Genomic DNA, 15,251 nt, shown 5'->3' on the forward strand with positions numbered 1-15,251 from the left:
TGAATGCCCTGATTGGCTAGGGCTTCAATGACCACTTCCGTCTCAACAGAATCAAAGGCCTTTAAATCAACGAACGTTAAACAGAGCAGCATCTTGAACTCCCAAGAAACCTCAATGAGCTTGGTTATCGTGTGGATATGGTCGATGGTGCTGAATCCTTTGCGGAACCCGACTTGCTCGCATGGTTGTCCTTCATCTAGTGTTCTGCCAATCCTATTTAGGATGACTTGAGTGAACAACTTGTAGATGACAGACAATAGGCAGATCGGGTGATAGTTGCCAATGTCATGGATGTCTCCCTTCTTGAACAGTAGTACGGTCCTGCTGGTTTTCCATTGGGACGGAACCTTGCATTCAGACAGGTAGCGAGTGAAGAGCCGAGCCAGTGTATTGATGAGTACTGACGGCAGGTTCTTCAGGTGTTCAGGTCTGACCTTGTCTGGGCCGGGTGCTGTTTGTTTCTTTACCGACGAAATGGCGTGTCGGATTTCAGAAGGGAGAACGTTGGGAACGACATATCCATCCTGTGGAATTTGGTATGTCGGCAAGTGGACATGGCTATCAAAGAGATTTGAGTAGAAGTCATGGATAATCTTCTCCATTGCTGTTCTGGAGGATGTGATGGATCCATCAGGACGTTGGAGGGCAGTCATCTTGGTCTTATAGTTGGCAAAGGACAGGCGGGCGTTACGAATACTTTTCCCGGCTTCTGCCACATCTACCAGTACTTCTGCTCTTCTCTCTTTGAGAGAAAGGAACGGCATCTCCTGTAGAAACCCCTAAACAAGATCCTACAACTTTAGCAAAAACAGAGGACAGTATCACGGTTGAAATTCAGCTTCCTTCTAAAAGCTCCATGGAAGAACAGCAAGAACAGCAGCCGGTCTCTTTGTCTTCTCAGCAGCCCGTCTCTTTGTCTTCTCAATACTCCTTGAGCACACAAATGGAGTCGACTCAAGTTTCAGCTTCTTTCCCCAGAAGTTACCAGAAAACTGATACCACCAGGTTAACATCTGTGGTCACAGCGAGACCTTTTGGCTCACATTCAAGAGGAATCACATCACTCCCAAGATTCTACACACTGGATGATTCCTGGAAGTATAATGGAGATATAGACAGCAGTAAGAGGATGCAGATCAGTTCCGGCACCATGACGCGGACCCTGGACCCAGTCCCGCTTGCAACCAGCTTGTCCAGTGTGCAGGAGACCACTGTAGAGAGTGTCACACAAGGCCCCTCTCCTACCTCTTCCTTGGCTTCTCTTTCCCAGGACCAGCCTGCCACTTCAAAAGCCACATTGTCTTCCATGTCTGGTCTCGATTCCATGTCCGAGTCTGGGGAAGGGCCAGGCTCCCCCCAGAGGGAGGTTTCAAAGTCACAGGATCAGTTCAGTGATATGAGAATCAGCATAAACCAGACGCCTGGGAACGCTTTTGACTTTGGCTTTACAGTAAGATGGGATTTTTCCAGCATCTTCGTAGCATCAGTCGAACCAGATAGTGCAGCAGAATTTTCTCAGCTACAGGTAGATGATGAGATTATTGCTGTTAACAACACCAAGTTTTCATATAAGGACAAAAAAGAGTGGGAGGAAACCATGGCTAATGCTCAAGAAACTGGAAACCTAGTGATGGATATCAGGCGCTATGGAAAGTCTGGTTCACCTGAAACAAAGTGGATTGATGCAACTTCTGGAGTCTACAGCTCAGACAAATCTTCAAGTCTATCAATAACGACTGAATTCTCAGAAAGCCTGCGGGGCTCTAATATTCAGTCTAAAGAAGTCAATGGAATTTGTGATGAAAGCAATAGTTTTGAAACAAAAGCATCTGAACCTATTTCTTTGAAAAACTTAAAAAGACGATCACAATTTTTTTGAACAAGGAAGTACTGATTCTGTGGTTCCGGATCTCCCTATTCCAACCATCAGTGCCCCGAGTCGCTGGGCCTGGGATCAAGATGTCCATATGATTTATAAAATTTATATGCATCACGTACCAGACACGAGATAGTTACTTCTTGTTATTACTGACAGCCATGACAGATGTTCTCTCAGGATAACCATACATCAAGATAACCAACAGGCACTGGCTTTGCCTGTTGCGGGGTCACGTAGGTCAAGACAACCATACATAGCACAGGCTGTGCCTGCCATGGGGTCGTAGGTCAAGATGACCATACCTAGCACAGGCACTTAGGCCCTTGGTCAGTTAAAGGGCCAGCTTCCCACAGCCCTTGAAACAAAATGGAAGATATTTATATGTATGACAAACTAGGCATGGATGTATTTTCACTGAACTCATTCTTTATTTTCAGAATCTATTAGAGGAAGACAAAAGAGGAGTATTTGGGGACACAGGAAGGGATAGAAAAATATATAGAACTGAACGGATGGCAAATTTGAGTCTAAACATCAGGAACAGAAACTCTTGCTCTATGGACACTATAGTCACTAATCTGACAAGAATGTACTCATGGAACCCATAAGCGTTTCATTATTTCAGGATAAGACAATTAAGCCTGGAATCATGAGAGTAAATCAACTCCAGAAAATTTAGACTTTACCTTTGGAGCTTCTTTTAGGAACCCCAGTGTTGCCATTGCTTCCTATAAATAAAAATATAGATATTAAATCATGTCTTTCTATATAGCTTTATTGATAAAGTTAATTTAAGTGATATCCTTGATATGTGGTCACCGAGCATCAACACCCTGAACTTTTGGCCAACTGCTTGTGGGGATCAAGGAATAGAGGATATAGAGTCCAGTCTGGAGGAGAAGGAAACCATCAGAAAAAACTCTTGGATCCTGAATGGTGTTGCCTATAAGGGTGATGCATTTATCTACCGAGTTTACCGCTTTTCCTGGAACAGATCAATGTTCACCCAGACCTCAAACTCAGCATCCTTCTGTAGACTCCTCTGTTCAGACTTTGCAATGGAAGCTTCAGTACCTGAAAATGTGAGTAAAGATCATCTCTTTCCTAGACTTTTTTTGAATTTGAGTCCGCGCATTGCCTTTTCCATATGACCAAGACAAATGACATAGTACTGAGCACAAGGGAATGTCTTATGTTTGAGGGGTGGATGGTAGTGCAAGGCAAGTCTTAAATGCCTACAAAACTATACTCCAAGTGCTGTGAAAGGATTTCTATATCTCTCATGGGCTGCTGATTTGAGTAATGGAGGCTTAAATTGCAATGTGAATAGTCTTTTTTTTTCTTTTTTTTTTTTTTTTTGTTATAGAAATTGCACTGAATTGGTACAATGCTTTGGGAAGTATTGCCATTTTGACAATGTTAATTCTCCCGACCCATGAGCAGGGGATATCTTTCCATTTTCTCATGTCCTCTTTTATTTCCTGAAGTAGCGTTTTGTAGTTTTCTTTGTACAGGTCCTTTAGTTCCTTAGTTAAGCTGATTCCTAGGTACTTGATTTTCTGAGGCACGGTCGTGAACGGAAATTTTTTTTCATGTCACTTTCTTCTCTTTCACTATTTGCATATAGGAAAGCCATGGACTTTTGGGTATTGATTTTATAGCCTGCCACTTTACTATATCAGTCTATTGTTTCTAGGAGTTTCTTGGTAGAGGTTTTAGAGTTCTCTAAGTATAGTATCATATCATCTGTGAATGGTGAAAGCTTGATTTCTTCCTTTCTTACCTGAATGCCCTTAATATCTTTTTCTTGCCTAATCACTATTGTAAGTACTACCAGTACTATATTGAACAGTAGAGGAGAGAGTGGGCATCCTTGTCTCGTCCCTGATCTTAGGGGGAAGGCTCTCAGTTTTTCCCCATTGAGGATGATGCTTGCTGTAGGCTTGTGGTAGATGGCTTTAACTATATTGAGGAAAGTCCCCTCTATCCCCAATTTGGTAAGGGTTTTCACCATCAACGGGTACTGGATCTTGTCAAATGCTTTCTCTGCATCTATTGATATGATCATATGATTTTTATTTTTTCTTTTGTTTATATGATAGATTATGTTGATTGATTTCCGAATGTTAAACCATCCTTGTATCCCCGGAATGAATTCTACTTGGTCATGGTGTATGATCTTTATGATGAGTTGTTGAATTCTATTTGCTAGTATTTTGTTGAGAATCTTTGCATCCGTGTTCATCAGGAATATCAGCCTGTAGTTTTCTTTTCTTGTGGTGTCTTTGTTTTCTTTTGGTATTAGAGAGATATGGGCTTCATAGAAACTATTTGGGAGAGTTTCTGTTTGTTCAATTTCCTGGAAAAGCTTGAGAAAAACTGGCAATAGTTCCTCTTTAAATGTTTGGAAAAATTCGCTAGTGAATCAGTCTGGACCTGGGCTTTTGTTTTTGAGAAGATTTTGATTACAGTTTCCATATCTTTTATGTTAATAGGTCTATTCAGGTACTCTATATCTTCTTGACTGAGCTTTGGGAGATGATAGGAATCCAGGAATTTATCTATTTCTTCTAGATTCTCTTGTAGCATACAGACTTTCAAAGTAGTCTCTGATGATCTTTTGAATTTCTTTGGTTTCAGTTGTAATATCTCTATTCTTTTTCTGATTCGGTTTATTAGGGTTCTCTGTCTCTATTTCTCTGTGAGTGTTGCTAGTGGTTTATCTATCTTATTTATTTTCTCGAAGAACCAGCTCTTGGTTTCATTGATCTTTCGGATTGTTTCTTTGGTTTCCATGTCGTTGATTTCTGCTCTAAGTTTTATGATCTCTTTCCTTCTGCCTGATTTGGGCTCCTTCTGTTGATCCTTTTCTAAGATCTTGAGCTGTGAAGTCAAGTTGTTTATGTGCATCCTTTCTTCCGTCCCGAGATATACTTGCAGAACTATAAATTTTCCTCTTAATATGGCTTTTGCTGCATCCCATAAGTTCTGGTAGCTCGTGTCTTCATTCTAATTTGTTTCCAAGTATCTTTTGATTTTGTCTTTGACTTCCTTCCTGATCCACTCATTGTTTAGCATTGAGTTGTTAAATTTCCAGGTGTTTGATTTGGTTCTCCTGTCTGTGTGTGATTCACTTCTATTCTCAGTGCATCATGATCTGAAAAGATTGTTGATACTATTTCTATCATCCTGATTCTATTGAGGTATGTTTTGTGGCCTATCACATGGTCTATTTTGGAAAATGTTCCATGTGCACTGGAGAAGAATGTTTATTCTTTCTTTTTGGGGTGTAAAGCCCTGTATAGGTCTATAAGCCCTTGCTCTTCTATTTCTTCTTTCAAAGCCAATGTTTCCTTGCTCAGTTTTGTTCTCGTTGTTCTCCAGAGGTGATAAGGTAATGTTGAAGTGTCCAGCTACTATTGTGTTGCTAGCAATGTTCTCCTTAAAATCTGTTAGCAGTTGTTTTAAGTATTTAGCTGTTCCCTAATTAGGTGCATATACATTTAAGAGTGTGATTTCCTCCTTTTGTACATATCTCTTGATGAAGAGAAAAAAGCCTTCACTGTCCCTTCTAAATTTTTCAACCTGAAATTAATGTTGTTGGATACTAGTATGGCCACCCCAGCTCTTTTGAGGGATCTGTTTGCTTGCAGGATTGTTTTCCATCCTTTAAGTTTGAGTCTGTGTTTACTCTGACCATTGAGATGAGCTTCTTGTAGGCAGCAGAATGTTGGATTCTGTCTCTGAATCCATTTTGCCACTCTGTCTATTAATTGGTGAATTTAGACCGTTGACATTGAGAGAGATTATTGTTATGGGGTTTTGAGTCATCAATCTGTAAGAGTCTGTTGTGCTTGTAGGTTTTGTCTTGTCTTATAGTAGCCCCTTTAGCCCTTGTTTTAGGTGTGGTTTTGAGTCTATGAAGTTCCTGAGCTACTGTTTATCGAGAAAATAGTGTACCATTCCTTCGATTTTGAGTGAGAGTTCAGCTGGATAGAGTATTCTTGGTGAAACTTTCATTTCAGTGAGTTTTTTCACTATATCATGCCTTTGCCTTTGGGCTTGAAGGGTTTCCTCTGATAGGTCTGCTGTGAGTCTCTTAGATGCATACAAAGGGTGCTCCTTTGTATGTGATTTCCTTCTTTGACTTTGCTGCTTGCAGTATTGTGTCTCTATCAGCAGCATTGATCATTCTAACTATGATATGTCTTGAAGTGGTTTTGTTAGGTTATTTCTTAGCTGGCACCCTTCAGGCTCCTTGAACCTGAATGGCTGCATTGTTGAGCTCTGGGAAATTTTTAGCAATGATTTGTTTAACTGTGGCTTTTTTCATTGGGATTGTTTCCCTGAGCTTCTGATACTCCAGTGATTCTAATGTTGTTCCTCTTGGAATCATCTCCTAGGACTCTGATTCTCTCTAGAGCTATCTTGAGGTCACTTGCCATTGTTTGTTGTTGCCTGTTGTCTTGGTGCAGCTGATCTTCCAGCTCCCTGATTGTCTCTTCAGGTGCAGTCATACTACTGTTGAGGGCACAGACTGAGTTTTTTATTTCATCTACGGAATCTTTTATTCATGACATTTCTGCTCTCATTTCTTCCTGTAATTTGTCGATAGTTTCTGTCATGTTACTGGATATCTGTCTGAGTGTTTCATTGAGTTCATTGAACGTCTTCATGACTTCATATCTGAGTTCTTTCTCAGAGAGGTCCCTTAGGTGAGCAGCACCTACAGAGGCTTCTGGACTCTTTTCATCGACCACCCCATGTGGTGGGGATTTGCGTTGTTTCTTCATGTTGGTGTGTAGGTATGGGGACTAGGTTTCTTGGTATTGATGTCGGTGGGCCCCACGGGTGACTTATGTGAAGCAGGGAGGAGAAAGACAGTCACTTTCTCCCCACTCGCCTCTGCCACTCGGGACCCAGGGTTGCTGGGTTCTTGTCTCGCCTCGCAGAAAGGAATTTCAGGAGTAGACAAGCAGTGAAGTAAATAGATTTTATTTGGAGGATTTTTAGGTATGGAGGGAGGGAGAGAGAGTGAGAGAGTAAAGTTAGACACGAAAGCATGAAAGTACACATCTCAAGAGGGGAGATGCGGGCGACACCTGTGCTCGGGAACCACATGTGCTCGGCCACGTAGGCACAAGCAGCACATGGACTCGGGCAGCAAATGCACGCGCTTCCTTTGTTCAAGGTGGCCTTTATAGGGTTCCTCCAACCTGCCCCCACGTGGGGCTTCTTCCCAGGTAAATGTCCCGTTGCTAAGGAGGTTGCCAGGGAGGATGGGAGTGGTGATGGTCTTCTTTGAAATTCCTTTCCTGGCCTTTTGTTCCTAGAGGAGCTTCTTTGGGTCTGTTGCTGGAGCCAGGTGAGGGTCTTATCAAGCCTTAGTTCCTGTTTTCCTATTTTCTGCAGGGCTGGCTTTTGTCATTGCCTCGGGAGGGGGCCCTCCCTGTCTACCTTCCTACATCAGTATGGCTAAACTACCTGCAGCCGCAAGAGCGTTGGCCCACCTAAAATTAAGCCACCCCTACTTCTGAAAGGTCACGCCCCCACGGGTACATGGTGTGTGTGAGGGGAGTAAAGACTGGGTGGGGAAGAAGACCAGCACAGCTTGAGGGACGAAGAGGAAGTGGCAGAGACTTAGAGCTGCTTTTCTCCTAGGGTCCGAGAGTATGCCTGGGGGGCTTGCAGGGAGAAATCCAAGTCCCGGGTTTGAATACCAGCGGATAAACTGACCTGGGTGGGGGAAAAGACCAGCACAGCTACTGAATAGTCTTTTAAAGTCCAGTCCAATTGGTTCTCGTTCGACTCTCCCCTCCCCTGACTGCCACACGCTTTAGTTAAACACCATGATTTAGATGGTTGTTCATGATGATTGATTGCAGGCATTCAATATTCAAACACCCACCCCAGCACCATTATCCCCTTCCTCCCTTTTATATTGCTTGTTATTCCTAAAGAATGATCAAAATTTTTTCTGTAAAGAATATTTGTGAAAATTGTTGTATCTCACCATGGAGACGTGAAGTCCTTGTCTGAGGGTTTTACTAAGCTGTTCCTGCAAGTTAACTTTCATTGCTAATGTTTTTGTTAGTGGAGATTGGTTGGTTTCTACTTTACATCCCATCCATCTACTACTGGCATATCAGTGATGTAGATGCTGGACATGCATTTGCTGCTGCTTGCTCTAGAAACTCAAGAGCTCTTTACTGGTCTGTCTGGTTGGAGTTAATTTAACTGGAATATGGTTTTGGGGTGTGGGAGTGACTGCAAGGGTTTTGTTTGGGCAGGAGCTGGCCCACCCCCAAGCCCCCCAAGAGAACCCTGGAGCTCTCAGTCAGGAATGGATGTTTGAGACTTTTTTTTTTGTCTAGTCTAGGTGATTTCTTTTGGGATTCGTTTGAGTCTCCGAAACAGGGCCAGTAGATGAGGAGTTTCCATAGAAGCAGAAGTGGGACGTGAGTGGTTTTCAAAATTTAATTAGTTGAGTAAAATGTTTATCTCTGCACAAGTTCCCTATTGATATTGAGAGTTCATTAGAAGATTTAAGTTCAACTATGTTAAGTAGGTAAATGTCGTATAGCTCATTCTGAAGCAAAAATTGATTTCAAATAAAATTGCCATATGCTTAAACAGCTTCATATTAGAACAGGGTGGTCATTATCTAAGTTTCAAAAGAGATGAAAGTTTTTGTACCACTTCCTCCTCTGCCTGTGTCATTGTGATTAGTATTACTATATCCAATAATACAGTAATAGTCAGCCTCATCCTCAGGCTGAAGCACAGAGATGTGCAGCAGTCCCGCATTGGTTGAGGTGTATTTGGATCCAGAGAAGCGATTGGCAACTCCGGGTCCCAACTCTGTACTTGAGTATTAACGCAGGAGAAACCTGGGAGAGTTCCCAGTCTTCTGCTGGTACCACTGTACTCAATAGCTGCCAACACTGGAACCACTGCTCAGGGTGCATGTGAGTCTGGCTGTTGTTCCAGGTGATGCAGAGATGGCAGGCTCCTGAGTCAACACAGGCTGTGAGAGGGACCCTGTAAAGTAAGACTTGTATTATCTTCAAGCAATAATTAGGTTAAATTCATCAATACTATGAACAAGGAGGAAGTTCTGTCAGGCAGCCTTTTGAGTCCTATCCATACCTGTGCAGTGAAAGAGGAGCATGAGCAGGAGAGCAGCCCAGGCCATGGTGCACATCACCCTCTGATCCCACAGAGGGCACTGGCTGCCCCACACCTACTTTTCTCCCTCTGCCAGAGGAGGAGCTGTCCATGCAAATCAGTTAAATTTAAACTAATTTTAATGCATGTCTCCTAAAGAGCATGTTGATGCGGGCTCAGCTCACACTCCAGACAGAACGGACAGTGTTTTGAGGGGCAGTTCTGGGAGGAAGCACCTGCAGAAAGCACACACAGGTTATTGGCCCAGAGGACACAGGAGCTGAATCCCACTCATTGTTCACAGACACAGGCCCCAGGACTGGTTGCTCTGAGTTAATGGTTCTCACTTAGCAGCTGTGATGGGAAAGGAAGGGAGTTCCACAGCACCTCCTGTTGGCTGTGTTTGAAAAGAATAGAAAAAATATCCTGACTGCTTTTATTACTGAATATGTAAAAACCATGCTTGTTTAGAAAGATGCAAAATAGGCTGCATTTGAAATAAATAAAATATGAGTTTTCTAAAAACATAGGAAAAGTTATTATGTAGGCATTCCACAGAACAGCATACAATTCAGATAATTGAATAGAAAATTTCAAAATGTTAAATTTTAATTTTTTTCACTCTGCATAAATTTTCTTCACCTAAACTTTGGGCCCAAATCTGGTGGTGCCCAGCATCTCCAAGATCTGCACTCAGGGATCACTTCTGGTGATCACCCTTGGGACTATTTGGGGTTCCTGGATAGAGCTTGGTCTTTCATGTGCAAGGTAAATGTTGTATCACTGAAGCACAGTCAACATAAACTTCAAAGAAGGAAAATATCCTAACTCTTGTGATGTACTTATAATAGTGGTTATGCAATTAAGAAAATTATGCAAAAGTTTTACATTAATATAACTGTTGTAAATCACGATCACACTGTTGTTCGTCAATTTCCTCGAACGGGCACCAGTAACGTCTCCTTCTTCTTAGCCCTGAGATTTTAAAAGATCCATTTCAATGCTCTTTCAGGATTAGGAGAATGAGACCCATCATTGTTACTGGTATTTGGCATATTGAGTACGACCCGGGAAGTTTGCCAGACTGACATGAGGGCAGGATACTTTTGGTAGCCTGCCAGGTTCTCCAAAGGAAAAATAAGATAATAAGATTTTGCATGGCCACAAATGCGGCTGCGCAATTCCGGGAGCTGGATTTTATAGTCTCTGTGTTTTGGCCCTTGATGAGACCAACCTGGTGTTGGCAGCAGCTGGTGGGTGTGATGCCTACCTATTGGAAGATAGGGGTATGGTTGGAGAAGGCCCAGACCCAATCGGAGTAGGCTTGGAGACCTCAGCCCCAGGACCTGCATGCCTGGGTTCCTCTGCCAGTTCTTTCATGCATAAGGCCCATCCGGCCATGTGGAGAGTGGTTCCAGCATGGCCGTGGCTGACTCCGGAGGTCCTCAGCTGCTGGGGCTCTGCTCGGGCGGGGTGGTGGGGAGAGAAACTCAACCCTCCCCCTCCAAGGGGCCCCGGTGAGGACAGCCAGGTGCAGGGGCAGGAGACTCTGTAGTTAATATAACTGTTGTAAATAAATTTTAAAAAATTCTAATGAAGAATTAATGAATTAGTTAAAAGGACTAATTAGTATTAATTGCAATGATACATGTTTGATTCATATTAAAATATTTAAAAGTGATATCTATACTAATACTTAAATAGTTATTTCTCACAGTTGACTCATGACCAAATTCAAATATATTTTAAAAAGCCAATATTGAAATATACATATAAAATTTTGACTTAGCTCTCGTTGTCTCTCTTTTTTTATTATAAAATTTTTTAATAGTGAGACATCATGAGGTACAGTTGCAGACTTACACATTTTTGTGCTTGGGTTTCAATCATACAATGATCAAACACCCATCCCTCCACCAGTGCCCATTTCCCACCACCACGGATCCCAGTATCCCTCCCACTCCCCATCCCCCCCATCCCACCCTGTCTCTGTGGCAGGGCATTCCCCTCTGTTCTCTTTCTCCTTTTGGTTGTTGTGGTTTGCAAAAGAAACATTAAGTGGCAATCATGTTTGGTCTATAGTCTATTTTCATCATGCTTCTCCCATCCTGGGAGGATCCTCCCAACACCTTTATTTGGTGTTCCCCTCTTTATCTGAGCTCCCTTTTCCCCCAGTATGTGTGGTTGGCCTCCAAGTCATGGAGTAAAATTCCTGGTACTACTCTCGCCCATTCTTGGGTGTTAGTTTCCTATTTTGCCACTTTATGTTCCCCAGATGAATGCAATCTTTCTATGTCTATCCCTTTCTTTCTGAGTCATTTCGCTTAACATAATACTTTCCATGTAGTACCACTTGTATGTAAATTTCGTGACTTTGTCTTTTCTAACAGCTACATAGTACTCCATTGTGTAAATGTAACCAAATGAAACCAAAGTTTCTTTAACCAGTCATCTGTTCTCAGGCACTCAGGTTTTTTCCAGATTCTGGCTATTGTAAAGAGTGCTGTAATAAAAAAAAAATATGTAACGCTTCACGAATTTGCGTGTCATCCTTGCGCACGGCCATGCTAATCTTCTTTGTATCGTTCCAATCTTAGTATAAGTGCTGCTGAAGCGAGCACTCTCCTTGTCTCTCTTTCTCTCTCTCACACACACATGCACATAAACTCATGCATATACTGTAGATAGACTTCATGATACAGAAGAGACCAAGATGAGCTTTATCTTCATTAGTAATCCACATTATTATGGAAGTATTATAAAATATCATTAAATAAATGATAGGAGTGGTATATTTGGGTAGTATGTGAATGGAAATGTGCTTCTTTTTTGAATTGTCCTTTTGGGCCTGCATTTTATATGTTATAAAGAGCCATTAAATGTAGGCTGTCACTGTCCTCCTGTTGTTCATCGATTTGCTCGAGCAAGCCCGGTAACGTCTCCATTGTGAGAGCTTGTTGTTACTGTGTTTGGCATATCCAATACATCACGGGTAGCTTTCCAGGCTTTGCCATTCAGGCGAGATACTCTCGGTAGCTTGCTGGGCTCTCCGAGAGGGGCAGAGGAATCGAACCTGGCTCAGCTGGGCTGACTACGTGCAAGGTAAATGCCCTACCGCTGTGCTATCGCTCCAGCCCAAATGTAGGCTAGTTTAAAAAAATTAATTCCCATCTTCTGACCCTTCTGGGGTTCTGCCTGTCATGCCCACGAGCTGCCTCTGGGAGCCACTGAAGCACATTCATGGTCATGATCAGGAGATTCACAAATGAATCTCAGAACAAAGTTGCTTGCGGTATAGATGTTTCTGGATATTATGCCAGGCTGATTTCACTGGGGTGCCTGAGACTGGAGCAGGTGTCCTCTCTCCGTCTGCCCGAAAGGAAGCCCTGAAACTCCAGAACCCAATCCCTACCACCCTTGCCGCCGATCTTCACAGCCTTGCCCTGGGCCCCTCAGACAAGAGAATAAACCCACTGAAAATCCGGTATGCAGGACCAGTGACTGAAAATTCCAGGCCTCGGGAGGTGGGGACTGGGCCACCCCTTCTCCTCTCCCACCCTTCCAAGGTCCTGGCTGTCACCCCCACGAACTGCCTCCAGGTGCCACTTAAGCTTATGAATGGCCATGATCCAGAGACTCACAAATATATCGCAGAACCAAGCAACTCACTGCAGAGATGTCTCTGGATCCCAATTATTTAAAATTTTTAAATTCCAGGAGTGATTGACACCTTTAGCAGCCATGCATCATCTCATACTATTGTTTTTAACTTTTTTATTGAATCACTATGAGACAGACCCTTATAGCCATGTCATACTATTCATTCAAAGAAATACAAGAAATTCAAAGAATATTCAAAGAAATACAAGATAAATTATCTAGCATCTGCCTGTGGGGGAGGCTTGAGTGGTGGTGGGAAAATTCAAAACAGTGGTCGTTGGGAATGTGTAATAGTGGTGGAATTGGTCTTGAAATATTGAATGTAATCAATTATTGTGAACAAATTTATGAAAATACAATTTATAAACATATAAATCGATTTGTTCATCGATTTGCTCGAGCAGGCCCAGTAACGTCTCCATTGGAGACTTTGTTGTTACTGTGTTTGGCATATCGAATATGTCATGGGGAGCTTGCCAGGATCTGCCGTGCGGGCGAGATACTCTCGGTAGCTTGCCGGGTTCTCCGAGAGGGGCGGAGGAATAGAACTCGGTCGACCATGTTGGCCGCGTACAAGGCAAATGCCCTGCCGCTGTGCTATTGCTACAGCCCTAAACATATAAATAAAATTAAAAATTAATTTTTCACCATGGTTGCAGAAGTGTTATTTTTAAATCTTTATAAAACATTCCATTGATTGAGAAATACAACTAGTAAGACACCCTTCTTGCATGTGGACAACCTAGTTGAGACCTGGCACCATAGTTGAAACCCTGAGCCTCATCAGAGGTGATCTCTGAGCACAAAGCCAAGGGTAAGGTCTTATCATTTCCAGGTGAGGCTGCCAAACCAAAAACATAATAATTTTAAAAGAAATAAAATATTCAAGTCTTTGAGTCCACTTCCCTCCACCACCATCCCAGTGTACCCCCTTCTCCCAAACACCCCGTGGTTAGATTCCTACTGAAGATCAGTTAACAGTTTCTGTAGCCTTTGGCCATTTGATATTCTGCTACTTTGTTTCTTTGTATCTGCAAAGGAGAGAGATCATTTGTGTCTGTTCTTCTGATTACTTCATTTAGCATGTTGTCTCGGGATCCATCCACATAGCAGTTAATTGCACGATCTCATCTTTCCTTATAGCTGAGTTGCACAGATGGAAGAAATCCCTGTCCTGAAATTTCTTTGATCAAACTTACCCCAGCAAGCACCTCTTTACTCTGCTTCCCAAACAAGCCATATTAATAGGACCCAGTTACAGTTACCACTGGTGTGTTTTGCCTAAGGAGATTCTTTCTCTTGCAGATTCTGACAGTGAGAATGTTTGGGTCAGCAAAGGTTGATCCCTGAATCTGAAGATACAAAAGAAAGTGCCCAAGCTTCATAGTCCAAGAGAATATAAACAATGTTAGCAGAAGAGCATACTGTGTGTGAGGAAGGACACACAGCCCATCTTCCCAAAGAGAGACTCTCTTAAAGACCTGATTGAGTAGGCTATAACATTGTTTATTATCTCACTCCTGACAGTGTGTCTACAAGGAAACCTTACCTGCAGTTGACTATGTTAAACCCACTGAGATTCTGAACCTGAAAACTGACAAGTATCTCAAAGCCACTTCCAGTGAACCAGTCAGGCTTTATTTTGGACAAAAAGAAGGAATTTGGACTTGAACAGTTCTGTTCACAAACCCAGAAAATTCAAAACCATGGGCAGATGCAAAGAAGTGTGAAAGTTCCTTTAAGGAAATTGTCAGAGGAAGAAGTGGCATAAGATATAACAGTCAAGTCATCGAGGAGAAGAAACAGGTCAATCAGGTGGACAAAGTAATGAAGGCCAGACAGTAAGTCAGCTCTATGATAGCAATAAACTCAAAACATTAATATACACAGAATGTCAGGTTTCTACGTGGTAAAATCAGAGACTCCTGAAGATCAATACATACATACATGGACATTGTATTTATTTTGATTCAGAGTTCAAATATGTGGGAATAGGGAAACAGTAATCTGAAAGTGACTTGCAAATCAAATTGGTACATATTCAGAACATGTAAACATGGGATAAGAGTCAGAAATCTGTGTCTTGAATCATTCGAGGTTTTCAACCACTTCTCTTCCCGTGTGTGTATCTCTGTGAGAATTCCAGCTGCAACCCCCCATGGAGTAACAGTCAGCCTCATCCTCAGCCTGCAGCCCAGAGATGAGCAGAATCCCTGCATTGAAGAAGACATCTTTGGATCCAGGAAAACGAGTAGGACCTCAGGGTCCAGCCATTGTGTGAATCACTGTGGTAGTTCAGGAGATACCATGGAGGACTTCCAGGCTTCTGCTGCTGCCAGATAACCCTGTAGTTTCCAACACAGTAGCCACTGCTCAGGGTGCAGGTAAGTCTGGCTGCTGTCCCAGGAGATCCTGAGATTTTGACTGTGGCTGAATCAGCACAGACTGGGAGAGGGAACTTGCAAACAAAGACACTCATAATTCTGAGAATGAGTCAGGGTCTGAGTCGTCAGTCTTCTAAGCAAGGTTTTCGGGTGTGTTAGGG

General features: G+C 42.6%; 1 protein-coding gene and 1 non-coding gene across 2 annotated transcripts; one reads left to right on the forward strand and one right to left on the reverse strand.

Annotated features, from left to right (window-relative positions):
* Nucleotides 1-756: 756 nt before the first annotated feature.
* On the forward strand, nucleotides 757-15,049 carry LOC130022901 (LIM domain only protein 7-like). The gene is given in 6 exon segments (XM_056113605.1): nucleotides 757-1,870; nucleotides 1,872-1,961; nucleotides 2,830-2,961; nucleotides 4,375-4,384; nucleotides 14,400-14,547; nucleotides 14,845-15,049. Coding segments are annotated over 6 exon segments (1,599 nt in total). The 5' UTR covers nucleotides 757-856.
* LOC130022965 (U6 spliceosomal RNA) lies at nucleotides 11,562-11,667 on the reverse strand. The gene has a single exon (XR_008792346.1). It is a non-coding gene; the product is annotated as a U6 spliceosomal RNA (small nuclear RNA).
* Nucleotides 15,050-15,251: the final 202 nt, after the last annotated feature.

This window comes from Sorex fumeus, unplaced genomic scaffold (assembly GCF_029834395.1).
Source record: "Sorex fumeus unplaced genomic scaffold, SorFum_2.1 ptg000021l, whole genome shotgun sequence".
In the NCBI taxonomy this organism is placed as follows: Eukaryota; Metazoa; Chordata; class Mammalia; order Eulipotyphla; family Soricidae; genus Sorex; species Sorex fumeus.